Below are 22,096 nucleotides of genomic sequence, written 5' to 3'. Positions count from 1 at the left end.
TCTAGATCGTATTCTGTAGTGCCTAACATTCCTAAGCAAGTCCTCCCATGGACATGAACCAAGAACTTGAGCTAGGATTTCAGGCTCACTGCAGTGTCTGCAGTAGACTCCATCCCGGCCACGTCCAGGGAGGGCCCGTACAGAAACCACATTATATTGCATTTTCAGCGCGTCTTTCCACTCTGATCCGGAGAGCCCATTTAGGGTGTCGACCCATCGGTTAGCCGGTGTGTATTCCTGATAGAGGATGGCTCCCTTACCATGAGTTCTTAATGCACACCATTTGCTATGCTCTTTTCCCTTAGCATTTCTTTTAAATTCTATGAATAGGATGAGTATGACAGGTCAGTGTGGGAGAAAAGGGCAATAGAGACAAGGAAGGATAAGGACAATTCACATTTTTTTCACATAGAAAGGCTCTCTCCTTGACAATACCAGCTCTTCAATATCCATTTCTTCTCGGCCATCAATTAAATCATCACGAGGGCAGACAACATTTATTGGGAGGTCATCTTGACAGCTCGTGAGGGGATGGGATAAAATGGATATAGAAGAATTGCAGTTGATGAGGAGAGAGGCTATCTGAAGATGTGGACATTGTCCTTTTGTGTTTCTATCTCTGTCCTCGCCTCCTCCTTCCATCGTTCCCTCTTCCAACACTGACCTGTTGTCGTGTTAACCCTATAGAATGCTCCCAGTATTTACTTCACCATGTCACTTTCAATGAATACACAGCTAGGTGCTGAAAGAAACAAGAATGAAAGTTTAAGTAACGATTGAACTTACAGGATCTGAAGACAATATAATGTCAATGCCCACCCTTACAAAAAAAAAAAAAAAAAAAAAAAACAACAACAAAAAAAAAAAAAACCTGGCTGATACTGTATTTACATGTATAATTTTCCTCCCCAAATAATTTCCCCACCCTTAATTTTAAAATGGAAATTATGGGAAAAAATTGATGTAATTTTACCACTGAGATTATGCAAGTTTTCCTTCATCCACGTGCTTTCTATTTTTTTTTTTTTAATGCGCAATGCGTGATCATGGAAACTGTACCGGGCGGTACACCTCCACGCCGCTAATTCAAACATTGCACCAGTTGATACTCCTCTGCTGGAGTAAGCCTGAACTTTTAATAACCATATTAATTCTAAGGTTTCTCAGAAGATGTCTCTACTGTAAATTTTGAAGTGTTCTGAACAATGCCTGTTTCGATGTGTATTTGTTTGCTCTGCAGTAAGAAATTTGAACATTCTCTAACAGATGTCTCTACCAAAACTATAATAACGCACTCTGGTGTAAAGGAATGAACTGTCCTGAAGAAATTTAACATTCAAAAGTTTTGTCTTAACTAAATTTTGTTCTGTCAGTTGTAGGTTGGCAATACAATCCTTTCTTTCCGCCTGTTTTGAATGTAGCCAATCAGGAATTTCTGTAATTAATTTTCCACCAATAAGGTGTTTCTTCTTCGTCTGGTGTATTAGTTTTTGCTGTTATCCAATAAAATTTTGTGGGCGGGTTGTAATCATTCATGAAACGTCTCGAATTTTCCGCGAGGGTATATAAACTGCTGATTTTCTGGTCTCCTCGCCACTTCAGTAACATCTTTCTTAGTGTGATTATGTAGCAGGGGGCGGGAAGCGCCTCTTCCTTTGGGCAGCAGTTCTTCCATAAGGTAATGACCTTTTAATAACTTCATTTCTTGCTAGCTCAGCAGTTTAACCCTCGGGGCAGGTTCGAAACTTTTATCATGTAGCCTTCCTTTAAAATTTAAAAGATACTTGGTATAAATTCTGTCTCTTTAACTACAAATCGGGATAGAGAGTGCCTCACCCTCTCGAGCTCCCTCTCATATTGTTTATGAGGTGACTACGTTTCCATAACCATTTTTCTTCGCTTCATAATGTAATAAATCTTCCTATCGTGTCACCTCCGTAGTATGGGATTAGCCCTTCCATAAGCGGCCTAAGAGCCAAATACGTTTTAAAAAAGGTGTATTAGGAGTGCAAGTTACGCCTCCACTCAAGTTGGTATTTTGGGGCCATGTAATTGACCTGTTTCTTTACTTAATAGGCCTCAGCAGATTGGGTATTATTACCCCTGTTCTTATGTGCCTGGAGGGCAGCTTAAAGGTGGAGTTTGGTGTGGCCTTTGAATAGGCTTGAACTTTGAGAGCGGGCTGCTCTTTCTTAAATTTGGTTTTTGTGTGCCTCGAGCAGGCTTAACTGGTAATTGGGAGCTAGTGCTCCTTGGCATGATTGGGGTTTTCCGCCCCTTTGTTGAACCTTGTTCATAGGTAAAGTTGAGCTCATTGCTCAGGGATTGTGAATCTGGGGCTCGAAGCCCAAAATCCATTAATAAACTGTAATCGTACATTCTTAACTTGTTGATATACAACTGTGTTCCTGTTATACTTGTTATTTCTTGATCTCAAAAAGAAAATATAACCTTTGCTAAATTTTAAATTTATTTTAATTTTGTAAGTTGAGACCTATTCATCCCAGCACCTTCTTTCACCTCTGCTGTTCCACAGATACCTCGGAACAGAAACATTAAGGCTATGGCTAGATGGTTGTTTTTAAACGTAACATTCGTCCGTTGAATAAATATAAATTGTATAGTTAAAAAGCTTTTTTGATGTTTTAAAGTAAATGAAGGCAATACATATAAAATGCTAACAAAACATTTTAATAAACCTAAACTACTGAACATGTTTAGAACAAAGCATGGTCCATAGTGCATGTACTTTTACTGTACTCATTGCACGATTTTTTTGAAAGTCTTCTATTTTTTTTGTTTTGTTTTTTCTTTTCACATAGATTTCTAACCACGATGTCACACCACCATTTCATTAGTAGGACGTCAGAAGGCTTTGATTCATCACATCACAAACTGAGTTAACAACAGAGAAGGGAAGGAGGCACTCAAGGTTGGAGTCTACGCATTCCGCTACTCATCCCCTTTATCGTAACATCACATAAACAATGCTCCTAATCATAAATGTTATTGTTATTGCTTTTTTCTTTACATCCCACTAACTACTTCTTGACAGTCTTCGAAGATGCCGAGGTGCCGGAATTTTGTCCCGTAGGAATTGAGCCGAAGCTGAATTATTTGAGCACCTTCAAATACCACTGGACCAAGCCAGGATCGAACCTGCCAAGTTGGGGTCAGAAGGCTAGCGCCTCAACTGTCTGAGCCTCTCAACCCGCCAATGCTCCTTCTCTGTTAAGTGGGTTCGTGATGTGACGAATCAAAGCCTTCTAACGTTCTGCTAATGAAACGGTGGTGTAAAATAGCAGCTAGAAAACTACGTGAAAAGAAAAGAAAGAAGAAAGAAAGAAGACTTATTCAAAAATAAAGTGCAATATAATAAATATTTTTGGCAGTTATCTTGGTTTTATTACATGTGAAAAACATCATTTTCGATCCGTATTGATGATATTTGATTGAAATAATAACAATAAGTTAATTTATTCATTTATTATTATTTCAATAGTTATCTTGGTTACGACTAAATGCCAGACGTAGACTATGCAACTACTTTGGTGTATCAAGTGCTTTCTGAAAACACTCCTTACCTATCTGCCAGATTTTGCTACCTTAGTTCACTACACCTGTTCATTACCTGGTCAGACTGTATGCTAGAAATTCCTGTACATCAGACTACAACCTACAACAACAGATCGTTCATGATCGCCATGAGCTGGTGGAATGAATTCCCCAATGACATCAGGGAAGTTAAATCTAAGAAAGTTTAAAATCCTCGGCCAGCATCATCTTATATGCTCTTCCAATCTTTCTTGAGTGTCAATGGGATGCATGAAAGAGTGAACATGGTTGTTTATTGTAACGTGTTGCAGTGTATATGTTATACTTTACTTACCTTAGTTTAGTTAGTGATACTTTAGTTGGTAAAGATTTAATATGATTAAATTAGTTCATTTCAGCTGGCCCTGTGGTGTAGGGGTAGCGTGCCTGCCTCTTACCCGGAGTCCCCAAGTTCGATTCCCGGCCAGGTCAGGGATTTTTACCCGGATCTGAGGGCTGGTTCGAGGTCCACTCAGCCTACAAGTTTTGAATTGAGGAGCTATCTGACGGTGAGATAGCGGCCCCGGTATAGAAAGCCAAGAATAATGGCCAAGAGGATTTGTCGTGCTGACCACGCGCCACCTTGTAATCTGCAGGCCTTTGGGCTGAGCAGCAGTCATTTGGTAGGCCAAGGCCATGGGGTTAGGTTAGGTTTTTAGGTCATTTCAGTTCTTGTACTGTTACTATACATTAAACTGTAAATTTAAAAAATTATATTGTAAATTTATACACATGAAGTGGTTAAGTGTAAGAAAGGGCCAGGAGCCCTAACATTGCTACAATAAAGTTGCTTTAATAATAACAGTTTCAGTTAAACAGTATTTCATTTGAAAGTGTTCCGCATAACAAAGGTTCTACTGAAAATGTTAAATTAAAATGCATTAAAGGTACACATTTTGGTCCTATTGGGACTTCTTCATCCTTGAAAAAGAAATATAAAGTTTATGGAATAGGTACTCGTTTAAAAAAAACACTAAAAGTCTATATAAAAGAATTAATCTTGAAATGTTTTAACTCTTTGTAACAATAAAAAGAAAAACATCAGCTTTAAAAACTAACCTGTTCTTATTCAACTGAATAGCAAACCCTGCCATTGGCTGCATAGCACGATTAGTAAACGTGAAGTCCATGTTGATTTGACCATTCCTGAAAGCAAAGATCAAACAAGCATCAAACATGAGTAATGGAAAGGAACATGAAGAGGAACACACAGTAGGCTAAAGACACCGAGGTCAGTGTAGGAAGAAGGGAAAAACAGAAATAATTCTCATCTAGAGTACATAAACTCCAGGCTCTCTCCTCCTCAGTCCTAGTACAGATTGGATGCAGGCTGAGCACAATGGTAGCATCTCTCTGTGCCACAGGGTTTCAGTTTTATGCCTATGAGAAGAATCATGAAAATAAAAGTGTGTTTTCTGTTGACTGAAGTAGAATGTACATCCAATATATCTCACTGTGCGTCATTCACAACAGCTCAAGTAAGCGAGGTAATTCTTTGATCATCCTCCAATTCATTCATCGAAATGCTGAGGTATTGATATCGATATATTTCCAAGCCACTTATTCATCAACACGAATACGGAATAAAACTGAATGAGATCCTGCTTATCAGCCTTCATCAATCATTCAGATCAACAAATCTCTTTAGCACAGTGACTTGCATTTTGTTCTCTCCCAACACACAAGCCATGTTTATACACTGTCATCTTCTTGTGGTGATGCTGTCATCTCATAGAAAGTTGGCAACTTTCTCTCTCCTTAGTAGTGTTTTATGCCGATGTATGGGTCCCACTGTTTTGCAATATCTCCTCCAAATTTGGTCTGTTGCAGACATCTTCAGGTTTTGAGCCAACGTCCTGCACATCAGCCTGGATGTTATCGGTCCACCACTTCAATGGTATTCCACCTGGGTCTAACTGGAGAGCTGTCTTTACAGCTGAGTAGTCGTGCCTTCTCGCCACATAACTACCAGCGGAAACAAGAAGACAAGGAGAGACCAAGTGAGAAAAGTGGAGGTCAGAAAGAGATAGGGGTCGAAAAACTGAGTGATAGGATGAAGTTTTCGACATATGAGGATGGAGTAGGGAAGGATACCAAAACAAGTATTGGAGGCTAAGTTAGAAGAAAAGAGGGCAAGAGGGTGGCCCAGAGCAAGGTGATGAACTCTGTCAAGAACAGAGAAGACTGGAGTGGAATACAATTACTGAAGAGGAGTGGTGGAAGGAGAGGCAATGGTGGCAAAGTGCTATCAACACGCCAACCTGGCATGAGCTGGACAAGGGGAAACAAAGATTATGATGATGACCAGCGAGACTAGCTCGCTTATCTTTTCTACAATACGAGCAATTTGTCGAATGTCTGCATTTCTCAAGTGGTTGCAATGACTCAGTCTATGAAAATGTTTATTTTTTCATCATTGGGTGATATTCATCATCATCATCATTTCCGGTTTCCAGCCTTCCTGGGTCGGGTTGTGAATCAAGGACCTCCATCGAAGCCTGTCTCTGCACCACTCTTCTTTTTTAAGTACATCTTCTGGCTTTCCTCCCCTCTTCCCTATGCACTTCCATACTGAATGTGTCCACCTCTTTCAGGGTCTTCCTTGTGGTCTCTTTCCTGTTAACTTCTCTGAAAAAGCTTTCTTTGCTCTTCTCCCATTCTCGTCATATGCCCATACCACTTTAGCTTTTTTGTTTCTATCCTGTTGAAGTTTCAAGACTCCTGTCCTTTTCCTTATCTCTTCATTTCTAATTCTACTATCCTTTCTGGTCTTGCCCTCGATACCTCTTAGGAATTTCATCTCTGCTGCTACTCTCATTTTGTTGTAGTCCACGATCCAGCTGCATAGGTTAGTATGGGTTCATAATAGGTTGAATATAATACATTCGTACATTTCTTCAGGACATCTTGGTTCCACAAAATACCCCTTACACTCTGGTAGAAGCCATTTGCTTGTTGTATTCTTTTCCCAGTTTTCTCTGTTATCTTTTCATCTTCTGTGATCACACTTCACAAGTACTTGAAACTTAACCACTTCCAGAATTTTACCATTCAGTTTTATCTTTTCTCTTCCTTCCTTCCCCTTGTCATCACTATTGTTTTACTTTTCTCTGTGCTTACTTTCATCCCAAATTTTTCTATCTCTTGATTCCATACATCTACTTGTTTTTGCACTTCCGTTTCATCATCACCCCATATCACTATATCATCTGCAACAACATGGTTTTTGTTGCCTGTCTTCCCAATCTCTGTTTAATGTTCTTATGAATTTCATCCATGACTATGGTGAATAGTATGGGGGACAGTACACTTCCCTGTCAGAGACCAGTTTCAACTTTAAACCATTTTCTTTTTCCTATACTAGTCTTCTCACTACTAACACAATTTTGGTACATAACTTAATGTGTCCCATACCAACTGTCTGGGCACACGTCATGAGCTTTTTCAATGTTAATAAATGTCATCACTATATCTTTTCCGAACTCCCATCTTTTCTCCATCATATGTCTTAATGGGTGATATTTTGCACCTTAAATGGCTGCTGGGCATACCATGCTGCTGTAAATTTGCTTTTATATGCTGAGGCATCTTTCTATCACAGAACTCTGTTAACTTATCTCCACTTCAGCCAAGCAAGCTGCATTTACCCTTGCCCAAGTATAAGAAGTGGCATCGCAGTTTGTGGTGCCAATGGACACTACGTATTTAAAATGCATGGTCTTACGCGGGTCGCGATTGCTAATTCTGATGTTACCACTAGTTTGGGAGCCACATTCTACTTATTTAGTCTGCTGGATGGTGAAGTGTAGTCCAATCTCAGCCAGTCTATAGAGAGTTGGCAACTATCACAGAGTTTTTTTTTTTCCTTTTTTCATTTTGTGTCTGCCGTCTCATAGTTGCCGAATTGTGAACATCAAACCACTGATGAGGACGTTCTGTGGCCAGGATAATGTTCTCTACCCATGTCCACATTTCCATTCTATGTGGTGATGGTGGTGGTGATTGTTTTAAGAGGAAGTACTACCAGGCAACCATCCTCTATTAACACTAGTCGGAGGGCAAAAATGGAAGGCGTCTGACACTTCGAAAAATGAAGATATTGGCTAAGAAAGGCAAGGGCCATGAAGGGCATGAAAATGAAAGACTCCGTAGGCCTTGAATGCTCCAATACCTTTGGGGTCAGCAAAGAACAAGAGTTGATAGGATTGACGAAAGAGAGGAGCCTGGCACTAGTAAGTGGAAGCAATGCCAGGACTCTGCAAAATATTGCATAGTCGCCAACCCAGGCTCCGAAGTTAACACCTGGAACCCATTCTAGTTGCCTCTTACGACAGGTAGGGAATACTGTGGGTGTTACTCTACTGTCTCCACCCACAGGGTTGCCTTCTACAATTAGTTGTATCAGGCTGTATTTGCCATTTTGGAAGAAATAACCAAAATAGTTTGCTTTCCTGAAATTTGCAACATTAAAAATAGACTGTTTCCCAGAATGACTGAACACCACCTTTTTTGGTGGTGTGGTCTACCCATGGGATCCTGAACATTCCGCAATAAGTCTACGTTTCAAAAGTCTGCTACTGATTAATTGGCGAGGTCTTCACTCTCCATCCTTAAGCACAGCTATGGTAACGCAACATGCAAAGATTTTTGAATCCGAGATAATGCACAAGATCTTTCAGGTCTACGTTTCAAAAGTCCGCTGATTAATTGGCAAAGTCTTTACTGTCCATCCTTAAGCGCAGCTATGGTAACGCAACATGCAAAGATTTTTGAATCCGAGGTTATGCACAAGATCTTTCATTTCAGAAATATGTCTTGCAATGCCAATCCTGGTTTTGATTCCTACATCATCATTCTTAAATCTGGTCCTCACATATCTTGCTTGGTTTCTCACTTCAGCCTTAATTTCCCCTCCTGTTAGGATTCTACCTTCCCCCCTCCGCACTATTTCCATACATCCTTCCCATTTGATTTTATATTTTCCTAGTCGGCTAAAAGCCAGTTCTCATTTTTCCCCTATTTGTTTTATGTTGCACCAACTCAGAAAAGCCTTATGGCGACGACGGACAGGACAGGTCCATGAGCGGGGAAAAAGAGAAGAGACCTTTTATCTTTCATAATTCTCAAGAACTCACTATGTATAAAGCTGTCATCTGTACAATGTTACGTGACTGATGTGAAGCCTGGATCCTGTACTGCAGTGGCATCAAGAAACTTGATGATTGCTGATGAAAATGTTCATCATTTCCCCAGCTGACACCGGGTGAGGGTAAATATGGTTCCTCTCCACCATTAATCACTCAACACTGTGTTTCAATCAGGTTCTGTTGTCCTGTACTGTTTTTCACAGATTCCATCCATTGTAATCTTGAGCTCTCTCATCCTCTCTTCCCTGTCATCTGTCTTTCCAGTGCTTGTCTTGGCAGTCTTTAATCCGCTTAACATGTACAAACCACCTCAGTTTATCATTTTGTTTTTGGACACTTAGCTCTTTTCATATGTCTTCATTTCTCACTCTGTCCCTCCTTGTCTTCTGTACCATACTCTTCAAAAATTTCATTTCAGTGCCTGTACTCTACTCTCATCTCTGAGTCTTTGTCCGGGTTTCTGCTAAACGTCATTACAGGTAAGTAATATCACTTGCACATTACTTCTTTAGCACACATCTTTATCGTATATTAATATCCGTACCTGGTGGTAAAAGGCACTCCACAGTTTTAACCTCCTACTTACTTCCATATACACTCTTCCATCTTCTGATAGTTCACTTCCCAAGTATTTGAAGTGTTTTAGTTTTCCAGATCCTTTTTTCCAATTATGATAGCTCTTTTTCCTTCTTTACTTCCTCTACTCATCACCATTGTCTTGCTCTTCTCCACACTGATCCTCAATCCCCATTGTTCAATCCTTCTATTCAGTCCATTCAGCTGCAGAAGCAATATTTTTCCAAAATAAGTGCAGGTGGCACTCAGGGTTATACGGTGTGTACATTCTAACAATTCGCTTACTTACACCAAAGCCAAAAAAAGACAAAAATCTGAGATTTTACCCGTGAGGGTATCCATGAGTTTGAAATAATTTTTGATCAGCTAACAATGGCTGATGTTTATCAGTTTCAAACCAAATTGTGGCATCAATGAAAAAGCAGCCTGGTCTCGATCTCTTGTTGAATACCAGGGTGTCAACTACGGGTAGTTTCATTGGTTGCTATTCAGAGGACTTCCTCACAGACCTGAAAGATTTTGACAGCCAGGGCTGTTGCTAACTTGCTCCAGAGTAGACGATGCCTTGTATTCGTCAGGAGACCTTCCATACTAGCAGTAGATATATTCTTTAGACTGGGATGAGCCTTTACAAAGAATCAAAGGAAATCAGCTCTGCCTGAAGAGCTAAAATTGGAAATAATCCAGCTCATATTAACCTTCAAAACTCCTATGTGAACAATATGTCGTCAAAATTACAATTGTAGTAGTAGCTGCGATATCAAGGTATTGCCGAGATTTTGTTCTACTGGCGTTCTCTGCCAGTGACGAATTATCAACAATATATTGGATGAATGGTTGCTACATTATTCTCCTTGGATAGCAACAACCTGATTTTCTTTCAAAGCATGTTTTTACTCCCAATCAATCTATTTCTTCCGACAATAGAATTCGCCATTGGTGCCGACAGTCATGTTATTTTCTAATGAGTATTACTGAAGTGCAGTGCATATTTAACATTATATATATTCCTGTAGTTGTATTTTAACCTCTGTAAGTATAGATATGGAACTAAAACAAGAAATAAGCGGATGAACGGAATTTATCTGTTGACTATTCACTCTTTAATATGAATTGCACCATTTATGTAGAAACACTGAAGAAATATCTCAGAAAGAGCAAAAATTTACATGTGATAAAAAAAACCAAAGAAATTATATACCAGGTCCATCTACATTAATTGACAATTATTCTGGCAGTGGCCATTTATGTAGCAACACTGAAGAAATATCTCAGAACGAGCAATAATTTACATCTACATTTAGATCTATCCTGCCTCTCGGTAACATTTAAATCAACTTGCAAGGAACAATTTTGTTTGACCATTAAATGTACAGTAAAACCTTGTTAATTCAAAGTGGTAGGGACTAAAAAATCCGACTTCGAATTACGTGATTTCGAATTAACCGCCAATCCGCAATTCAGAAGTACCAACCCTCGCAGCGTTACAAAATATTCTAAGGCCTGTTACTGCATGCAGTTAACCTTGATTCACAGTTTATACCTTTCAAATGCCATGAAAAAAGAACTATTTCAAAAATGTATCCAAGGAGGTGCATTAATCAAACAAACATAACCTCACGCAATGAAAGAAAAAAATCACACAATTCAAAGACTAGGATAAATTATACTGGTTCCCCTGTGCAAATGCATTAATTTTTGGATTTCTGTATTATTTGCATTTTAAGATGCGTTGTAACTGCATGGAAAGTGCCCGACGCCCTTAAAACATTGTGGCTTCTTGAACTTTTCTATGACAAGGGGATAAAGTTTCTCGCTTCCATGTGCATTGCAACGCACTAAAATGATCCCCATTCCCCACCCTTGCACGATTACCCGGCTGGCACTTTCTCCTTTAAAACCATAAGATCGTTTGGGCTCGCATTAAAATTAAGCAATGCAGTTTCATCGGCAATGACAATGTTGTTCGGTGCCTACGAATTTATTATAATGAGCCACGTTTTATCGCCAGTGTTAGCGGATTATGTTTTCCCGCACACTGCCTGTTGCGTGATATTACGGCGTTCCTTAAAAGGATGAATAAAAAAGAATTCCGATTTCATTCAACTTAGCAATCAGGAAGCGCACTGTAGACCCACCGAAGTGAGTAAGCGCGGAAAGCTACCGCTCCACGTTCCGGAACACTTGTTCTATTATGATGCGAATAAATTTTGAGTTGTAATTACTCTGTAATATACCGGTACTATTGTTTTAAAATGTAAAGGCAGTTTTGAATCAAAAGTCTGAATTTCGGTAATGGGGCTGACATTGTACTTCGAATTACGAATTATCCGTATTTCGAATTAAACAATTTAAATAACATGCAAAACTGTATCTTATGTTTCCGGGAACGATAGCTTCTTCGAATTAGGTGGGATTTTGAATTAACCGATTTCGAATTATCGAGGTTCTACTGTATAGCTATCAACTTCCTATACTTCTTCAAACCACTGGAGATAAGAGTTAACTTGCTGCCAAGTTACACTACATTTCTACCTACCTGCGGGAGAAGGTGCCCCATATGTCGAGACCTTTGCCTTTCTCTGCAGGAAGCCAGTTGATCTTTGGTGGGCAGTACATGGTTGGTGTAGCAGAAAAGCCAAAGATGTCTCCCAGGAGGCCTGTAGTGGTCTGCGACACTGGAGCGGGACTACCACTAGAAGGAACATCTCCTCCCAGCTGGTAAAAATTATTATCATAATAAGAGAACTGCACAACACAGCTAGTAAAGAAAGAAGCGCTAATTACATTGTAAAGAAGTCATACATTTAGACAGATAGGAGGAACAAGAAACGAGACAAAATTAGGACAAACATAGGGAGTTCAGTGTGCAAAGAAGGAGCAACAGAAAGGGGAGACAAGGACAAACGTGTAAACAAGAAAGGATAAGGACTTCCTATTTGGTGTTCCTTTTCTTGTTCCTCCTATCCATCTGCCTATATAAGCTCACTGGACAAAAATAGTCACCCTGGTGCGCACGCACTGATGGCACAGCGAACAGGTCCCGAGCACAACTGCATGCACCCTGCCTCTATGTGAGCATACGGCAAGAAAGACACTGATGTTTCAGCGTACGTCAACATGGGCAGGTTTAAGGACAGAGTGGCAGAAAGGGGCAATCGTGTTTGGCCGTGCCCATGGCCATACGGTGCGTGAAGTAATGATTTCTCCAGGGGCAATTCATTTTTTGTCCGGTGAGCTTATATATGACTTGATATGACAGTTATTTGTCCCTTTCCAATACTTAAATATTATTGTGTTTACCACTGATTAGCTAAAAATGACATCTATGCAGTGAACATAACATTAAACGAAGGCTTATCAATGAGTGCGGGGTACAATTTAATGGTATTATCCATCAATTGACCAAGCGCCAAATGGATTTCTAGATATTTATGCTAACAAAATTCTTTATATTAATTGATTTTTTCCTGTGAAATGTAAAGTATTATAAACCAAAATGAAGATAAAAAAATTAATTTTCTAGTTAATGTACCAAAACTGGTGGTTGCATATATAGTTGTAATTTGAGATAATAGCAATTGGTCATTTAATATTTTATTAAGTTCCTTTGATTTTTTAAAATTTTGATTCACTTGACTAACCAAGATAATTGTCATTAGTGACTCGATTTGACATAAAAATTCAGTGCAGTGTACAATATGGTACTTTGTAACAAATTTTATTGCCTACTTAAGTATAGGATTATATTCTGTCAAATACCACATTGTTTGTTTTACTGATCATATTCATCTACAGATTCCTTTAATTAAAATGCGGTTGAGAAAATTCAATAATCATAGATTACAACTTCTTTATTTCCTGTTGCCATCGATGCTTTCATGGTACATACTTATAGACATGATATAGGCTTCTAGGTTTATCCCGTTTCAAGAAAATACGGTGAAATTCTTTACGTTTCACAGAGAAGCCTTTCTCGTAGACAGTCGAGATTTTCTTTGATGACGCAGAGCACAGTTCTCTGTGTATACTGTTACACATGGCATAAGCCCGAAAGCCTATATCATGTTCTTTATTTCCTTTTTCTTCTCTTCTGGGTGGGGTTGTGAATCAAGGACGTCCACAGTTTTCTATCTCTCTACCACTCCCTTCTTTCCTCCAATATTTCTTCTATTTTTACTCCTCTCTTCTCTATAATGTCCTTCACTGTATCTGCCCATCTTTTTTGGGCCTTCCTCGTTGTCTTCCTCCTATTATTTTCTCTGTAAATACTCACTTTGGAACTCTCTCTTCTTCCATTCTCATCATGTGCACATACTATTCGGCTTACTGGTCTCTAGCTTGTCTTGCAGTTTGGAGAATCCAATTCTCTGTGAATTCTACGTTTCTGTTTTTATCCCTTAGTGTCTTCCCAATTCTTCCTCTAAGGAATTTCATCTAGGCTGCTTGGACTCCACTTTTATCATGTTTTGTTGTTGTCCATGTGCCTGCCACATAATGTCAAAATTGGTGAGTAATACACAGAGTACAGGATTTTTCTGCATTTCTCTGGGACGCCCTGGTTCCACACCATACCTCTCACATACTGGTAAAACCCATTGGCTTGTTTGATTATCTTTCCAATTTCTTCATTTACTTTCCCATCTTCTGCAAGTATATTCCCCAAATATTTGAATCTTTTCACAACTTCTAATTGTCTTCCATTTATTTCAATATTCCCTCTTCCTTCTCTATCACCTCTCGTCATTTCGTAAGTGTGGAGAAGAGTAAGAAGGTAGTGATGACATCTACAGACCTCGTTCACAAATATTATGACTAAATAGGAACAGAAGATTTTAAACATTATAATTACAACAAATTGTTCATTTAAAATGTCCCAAAACAATATTCTATAAAATAACAGTATACAACATGAAATGATGCATAATTTAGACTCAGAAATGGCAGTCGGTTGATGCAAACCTTTAATTTAATGATTGAGGGGTTGGTGTTTGGTCAAAATTCATTTTCCGTGAAATTAAGTTGAGAACAAAAGTCTGAAAAATAAAGTTTACAAAAGGAGCAATAATCTAAATTATCAATTTTGGTACTTGAACATGTGATGCATAGCACACTCCAATTCTGGGCAGTTCAGCTGATCTTGTTATACAAAGAGTATGAGAAAAGATATTTGAAAAAGGATGTTTTATAGGAAATTGTGCTTTGTATGCCAAAACCTGACAAAATCAACAGAAAATAGTTTTATTGTTTGTCCCTTGCTAGCCATGCAGTATTGGAGAATGTAAGTCATTATCCATGGTTTGTTGGCATTTACTTCAGTTTCTATTTTCCCTCCTTGAATGTTACTTTGGACAAACAGCATGTTACAAAGATGCAGCACTCACCAGACTGTCAAGTCCTCCTCCAAGCAGATCAACAGCAGCAGAAGTAGTTGCAAACACATTGGCATTGGCATTCTGGGCCGGAATGGCTGGAGCTCCAATATCCATACTCAAAAGATCACCAATGAGAGATTCTTGTGAAGGTATTACAGCAGGCTGCTCGGTAGGAGCTGCTGCCTGCTCCAGAACAGTCTCATTTGAACCAGCCCTAGAACGAGAAGTAACACAATTGTACAAGAAATTATATCCTGAAAAGACACACAAGTAAATTATGTTTTATTTTCAAAACCCATGAAGAATGTGCATTCTGCATGAAGTTCAGAAACTCTGCCACCATTGAGGTACATGATCCTAGGGCTCCCTCAGATACAAGTGCCACGTTCACTTCTGGGAGGCAAAGGTAGACAAGCAAAAAGCTAAATACCCTACCCCATTCAGTGTCATAGGAAAATCTCTATCTTACACTATTACACTGATCCATGACCTATATAGAGATCTATCAAAAGACCAAACAAGTTTGATTCTAACGCACACTTTCAGAAGAATTTGTAGAAATATATACAGGGCAATTCAAAATGATAGATCTGATTTCATAAATTTATTCTGTGAAATCTAATGAACATATCGTAAAGTGAGACATGGTAAGAACGGTAAACTCTCGAAGTTTTTTTCAGTCATATCACAAGTGTTCTATGTGAGCACCTCGCATAACATGACATACATCAAGCCGATAGTCTATCTCCATCCAAACCTTGTGTAGTGTGTCGCGGCCAATCTCTGCGATGGCTGCTGTGATGCGGGCACGAAGGTCGTCCAATGTTAGTGGAAGAGCTGGTACGTAAACAGGATCCTTTACAAAACCCCACAAGAAGAAATCACATGGGGTTAAGTCGGGGGAACACGGTGGCCAACAAATGAGAGTTCGATCCTCCCGAGATGCACGACCTATCCAGCGTTGTGCCAATGTCTCGTTGAGATGGGTCCGAACGTTGCCATGGTAATGGAAGGGGCACCATCCAGTTGAAGGATGAAATCTGCACTGCCTTCTTCGAGCTGTAGGTGCATTCAAGTGTTGTATATAGATACACCTTATGTTCTACAAACCTCAAGCTGGACTATTTTCTCGTGTATCATACACTAACAATTGTGTTACCTTCTCTGATTTGCTTTCATTGTTTTAACTGGTTACAATTTAACTTAACATTAGTCCTTGTATTTGCTGTCGTGTGTTTTATATTTTAACTAGTCATAGTTCAACATTTCGTCTTGTAGGTGCTATCACGTGTTATATAGTGCTATTTGATTAAGTTGTATTTTGCTCAATTGATTCGTTGGCCGATGACGACGCTCAATGAGCGTCGAAACTAGTACCAATCTTCTTTAAACGTTATGTGATATATACTTACATCAATAAACATTCATGGTATTGAAAAGGTGGACCTTTAACATTTCATTTTACTGTAATCCCAGTTCAATACGGAACAAAATGAGTTTCTACCTTTCAATCATCAGTACTATAAAAAGTTCATCTATATCACTAAAATGCTGTACAGATTTTGAGAACCTCCCACATTCTCTTTCCTAGTGGCCAAACATTCCAAACTGTTCTCAGATTTGATGTCTAACTTCTTCACAATATACACCAATTGAGTTATGATTAAAATACAAGAAATGCCATCTAGATAAAACATTTAAAATTACCTTACACTACATAATTTATAATTAAAATATCAGGCTTGTCAACTGAATAAAACATTTAACCCATATGCTGCCATGTTCAGCAACACTGATGGGAATTCGCCAACTTTAGTCTGCAGCGTTGGTGTTATAGACTGGAATTCAAAATACCTTCAGCAAAACTGTTCCAAAATGCCACAATCAAGTCTGAAATTGCCCTATCTGCAATGAAATGAATAAGGTATTATAATAAGGAGAAAAGAAGAAAAAGAAGTCATATTTGATCGAGTAATCCCTCGTCAACTGTTATTTTCTGTCTTTCCCCACTACTTTTCCTAAAAGAAGAAACCTATAGACCACGTTTGATTCAGTAAGCCCTCAGCTATTGTTCTTTTCCTTTCCCCTTGCTTTTCTTAAAAGAGAAGATCAAGTAAGCCCATAGCAACTGTTTTCTTTCTTTTTCCACAGCTTTTCCTGAAGGAGAAGGAAAGGAAAGGAAGAGGAAGAAAAGAAGAAGCCATATTTGATTGAGTAAGCCATCAGCAACTGTTCTTTTTCTTTCTTTCTCCACTATTTTTCCTAAAGGAGAAGGAAAGAAGAGGAAGATAATAAAAGAAAAAGAATGAGCCACATTTGATCATGCAAGCCCTCAGCAAATGCTCTATTTTTCTTTCTCTACTGTTTTCCTTTTTTTTTTTTTTTTTTTTTTTTTGCAAGTTGCTTTACGTCGCACCGACACAGATAGATCTTATGGCGATGACGGGACAGGAAAGGGCTAGAGCGTGTACCAATCTGCTTACAGGTGCATTTGGGTTAAAATTATATATTAAAAAAAAAAAAAAAAAACATCTCTTTCCTTTTAAAATACTAATAATGTCACAAAAACCAAAGTTTGCATCTGCAATTTCAAATTTTGTTTTATCTCCTTCTGTTGAAAACTTTTCTTTTACTTGGTTGTTGCATAAAAGACTTCCATTTCTTTCCGTTTTACAGTACAGAGAAAGCTAAATCACACCTGACTAGAAACAGATTAGTCATTTGGAAGAAGTTTAAGTATTGACAAGGCAGACATATTTTTAAAAGCGACTCAGTCAATACGGACCAGAATCAAACCATAATGGTTAAAATAATAAATTGAGTGGTACATTCCGAGCTGTCATTGGAGAGATGGTATGGAATGACGTCAGTAGATAAAGAAACTTGAGTGGAGCCTTTAAAAGCAGTAAAGATCAAAGCATGAAATAATGAACGAGCAGTTATAAAACAATAATCACATAGTCATAATATTTTCTCACGACTTATTACCTTACTAAACTGCTATTTTGCGTTGCATTTGTAACTGCTCACCTGGCAGGGAGCATCTTGCGAACACCAGCTCCTCGCCCTTCGACGAAAGCATTGGGAGGCTTATGGTAGACAGAGGCCAAACTCGATATGTGGCAGATCAGTTCGTCGAGCAGAGTTGGCTCAAGAAGATCTGTCTCTTCAGAAATTAGAGGTTTCTCGGCAAGAACTACCTCCTTAGCAGCCGCGGGGTCTGTAGACAACAGGCGCCAGTAAATGAAGCCACGATCTCTCAGGTCAGGGTTATCAGAGTCTTGGGTGGCTAAGCTCAACACCTGCAGTGAGAGAGAAGAACATTTCCAATTTATGATCACATAATGATAAGCAAATCAAATATAAAAAGATAAGAACATGAACAGACTAACAATGACAGGCCAGAGTGGGAAGAAGGTACAGAAAGTAGGGACAGCACAAACATGAAAACACAAAAGGATAAGGACAATCCCCAATCAATCAATCAATCAATCAATCAATCAATCAATCAATCAATCAATCAATCAATCAATCAATCAATCAATCAATCAAATTTAAAAACTCCACTCAAACTTATCCATCTACTAATCTTATTCTATGCCATCTCAGCTCAGTACATAACATCTCTATTCCCTCACAGGAAGTATGTGAGCGAGATGATCGGTCTCTGATAAGCCTTCCGAAAATAGTATGAACTCGTGCTCCACACATGTGAATCAGTCATGCACTTAGATGCCATTACTTAGCAAATGCATAGATTAATATATTGAATCATGTGCCCGCGTGATTATGCAAAGTGCTATGTTATATATCAAGTAATAATTTAAAATTTGCCAGAATTGTCTTCAAATGGCTCCAAAAACCCCCAAAAAATTCAGTAGTCACTATCTTTGAAATTCTGTCACAAAATTACTAAAAAGATACTCCAAATCTAGTGACTTGTCTCTAGAACTTGTTTATTTAAACCTCTATGTTGTGACGCGTATTATATCGATTGTCAATCTCTCATTCTCGCGTGCTATGTTCGCATTCGTTCACACAAGTCTTGTCAGTTCTAGAGACAAGTCGTTAGATCTGTTCCGAAACAAATTTACTTGTTGATATCAGAAAGACATTTAAGGCGAACGCTTCAAACTTTAGATATGTCAAATGGAACCATTATCAAGTGTTCAATATTGTACAGATATCAAAGGTGAAATATCTGTCGGTGCGACGTAAAGCCCCTGGCAAAAAAAAAAAAAGTGAAATGTTCTGGAAGAGTAGTAGAATGAGTCTGCACTGTAGCAAACCATTTTAAGTATCTGAGCTCAGAATGTATATTTTTGACATCTATGGCTGCGGCTTAGTTGAACTGCTTGTCTCCTGCACCCCACGTCTTCCCAGCCCAGAGTCTGCAATATGTTTCATACACTATTCTTTTGTCGGAAATTACCCAGAATATATCGAGCTGCTTTCCTTTGTATCTTTTCCACTTCTCGAATCAAGTAATCCTGGCAAGGGTCCCATACAATGGAACCATATTCAAAGCACCATCTTCAAATCAATGGTCTGTCTTCAAGTCAAACCAAATTCTTCTTTCAAGTTTCCACTTTTGTCCTTGTCTCCTCTTCCTACTGCTCCCACTTCTGGTGCACACCTGTCTCTAGGTTTATTCTGTTGTGTGTTCCTATCTTTGCATGTATGACTTGACTTGTAATTTGCTTGTTCACTTAGATTACTTACGATGCACAAGGAACAGAACTTCCATTTACATGTTCCAAATGCCAGCTGCTACAGGACAGAAATGTTAAACCACCTACAAGTGTTGGCAAACGTACAACAAACTGAGCTTCCTTTAAATCTTGATTACCGGGCGAGTTGGCTGTGCGCGTAGAGGCGCGCGGCTGTGAGCTTGCATCCGGGAGATAGTAGGTTCGAATCCCACTATCGGCAGCCCTGAAGATGGTTTTCCGCGGTTTCCCATTTTCACACCAGGCAAATGCTGGGGCTGTACCTTAATTAAGGCCACGGCCGCTTCCTTCCAACTCCTAGGCCTTTCCTATCCCATCGTCGCCATAAGACCTATCTGTGTCTGTGCGACGTAAAGCCCCTAGCAAAAAAATTAAATCTTGATTGCTTGTCTTAGTGAATAATATAGACCTAGTTGGTATATCATCATAACATATCAGTTTTGAAGATATATGAAATGAAATATGGCTTTTAGTGCCGGGAGTGTCCGGGGACATGTTCGGCTCGCCAGGTGCAGGTCTTTCGATTTGATGCCCGTAAGCGAACTGAGCATCGTAATGAGGATGAAATGATGAAGATGACATATATACCCAGTCCCCGTACCAGCGAAATTAACCAAATGATTGTTAAAATTCCCCACGCTGCCAGGAATCGAACCCGGGACCCCTGTGATCAAAGGCCAGCAAGCTAACCATTTAGCCATGGAGCCGGACTTTAAAGATATATTTGATTGATAGATCCTTGAGACAGGCATTCTTACTTACCAGTGTCCATAAAAGAATAAACATCAAAGATAGCAAGCTAGGAAGGAGAGAAATATTCACAAAGGAAGAACACAAAGACCAGCTAGTGTTTGAGAGAGAGAGAGAGAGAGAGAGAGAGAGAGAGAGAGAGAGAGAGAGAGGGTGAGGGTGAGCAACTGTGGCCTTTAGGTACAGGCCCAGCATTTTCCTGGTGTGAAAATGGGAAGCCACAGAAGCCAATTCTCTCTTCGTAACCCTGACCGATAATGACGATGCTTGTTGTTAAAGGGGCCTAACATCTAGATCATCGGCCCCTAATGGTACGAAATGTAATGACAATATAAAAGTTCAAAATCGTCCACAGACCAAAATTAAAAAAATTGATGAAGAATGAATGGATGGATATGAATTAAAACAATCAGTGGAGGATCCGACCCAGAAACTATCATAAACAATAGTATTGCTGACCAAGGGACTACTTCTAAAGCACAATCCTGAATCAAGGATGCGTGTTGTCTAAAGGGGTTCAAAATCCAGGTCAACGGCACCTCATAATCGTACTTATCGATAGTACAGTGGAACCATGGTATTTCTCATATTGTGGTACTAATCAAAAGTAGCGTAGACTTGCGGTATTCCACACATTATGGTGCTACTCACAAGTGTTGTACGTCGCACAGGTAATGCAGACATACAGAGTTTCTCACATAATGGCGCCACTCATAGGCAATGCAAACCCAGGATGCTCTTCACCTAGGTGTACTAATCACGGGCGCCAGTATTCCTGTGGCGTTCCTCATATAGTGGGTACTAATCACAGGCAACACCCAGACCCGTGGTGTTTCTCACAATGGTACTAATCAAGGGTACTGGAAAACCCATACAGACTCCACTTCTGTCGCTACTAATCACAAACCTATTGTGTACCAAACATAGTGCTACTACTCGCAAGTAAAGGCGACCCATGGTGTTCCCCGCATTATAGTAATAATCACAAGTAGTTTCATGGTTCTAATACAATCATCCCTCGGTTGCCCCTTTTAATCGCCTCTTACGACAGGAAGGGGATATCGTGGGTATATTCTTCGCCTGCGTCTCCCCACCCACAGGGAGTAACCATGACTGACTTTATGTTTGGTTTAAAGATAAAAACTTCATTGTTCCGTATTGAAATTATTGATGTTAAAAATTAAATAATTGAAAAGGAGGTTCAACCTATTCAATACTTAAAAGAAGGAAATGCAGTAATCACATTCCTATTTAAATGGGACCGGTTTTGACCTTAGTCCAGGTCATCATCAGCCGTAAAAAGATGTACAATGTTTATGAATATTGGAGGTCAGTTTCACACTTTGATAGGCACAAAGACACGACACCACATTCTGTATGCACAAAGTCACAACACTATCAACTAATATACGAAGTTCAAAAATAACTAGAAGTCGCAGACGAATAGATTTGTAGTAGAAAGCCTCCAGCTCCTGGTGATCAGCGCGGCACATTCAAGGTCATGCGCTGCGGTCGAACGCCAAAGTAGAGTGGAGAATGTTTTGAAGGTCTAGAATTTGTCACGGTTGCGGGAAGTTAAGTACGTATATAAAAATATACGACGCAAATCAGAATAATTGAGTGAGTACTTGTACTCCTAAGTTCTTGGAAAACAGTTGACTTGAAAAAACAATTGTAGAGAGAAGAAAAAATGTAGTAAAAAGCGCAATATCGGAAAACAAATGAAAACTTATATGCACAGTGCGCTATTTTTAAATGAAAAATTTTTAGGTTATGATTGACGTAGTCGAAGTTGGTGCAAGACAAGAGTTAAAATTTGAAAGAGGAGAACTGAAATGAAGGTCGTGGTTTTTTTTTTTTTATAGAGAAGGAAGAATAAATTAAACGAGGAAGAGTGATAGTGAAATAAGAGAAAGAATAAAAG

General features: G+C 39.1%; 1 protein-coding gene across 3 annotated transcripts in view; it reads right to left on the bottom strand.

Annotated features, from left to right (window-relative positions):
- Positions 1-22,096, bottom strand: part of AP-1-2beta (adaptor protein complex 1/2, beta subunit) — a 109,738-nt gene that overhangs the window by 15,173 nt on the left and 72,469 nt on the right. For all 3 annotated transcript variants that reach the window (XM_067158855.2, XM_067158853.2, XM_067158854.2), the window contains exons 11-14: positions 17,723-17,994; positions 14,702-14,906; positions 11,857-12,035; positions 4,654-4,740 (exon numbers count right to left, since the gene is read on the bottom strand). In XM_067158855.2, the coding sequence (XP_067014956.1) occupies positions 4,654-4,740; positions 11,857-12,035; positions 14,702-14,906; positions 17,723-17,994 (743 nt within the window). The remainder of the gene's footprint in view (positions 1-4,653; positions 4,741-11,856; positions 12,036-14,701; positions 14,907-17,722; positions 17,995-22,096) is intronic.

The sequence above is a fragment of the Anabrus simplex genome, chromosome X (assembly GCF_040414725.1).
Source record: "Anabrus simplex isolate iqAnaSimp1 chromosome X, ASM4041472v1, whole genome shotgun sequence".
NCBI lineage: Eukaryota > Metazoa > Arthropoda > Insecta > Orthoptera > Tettigoniidae > Anabrus > Anabrus simplex.
The sequence above is the reverse complement of the archived record's forward strand: the minus strand, read 5'-3'. Positions and strand labels throughout refer to the sequence as shown.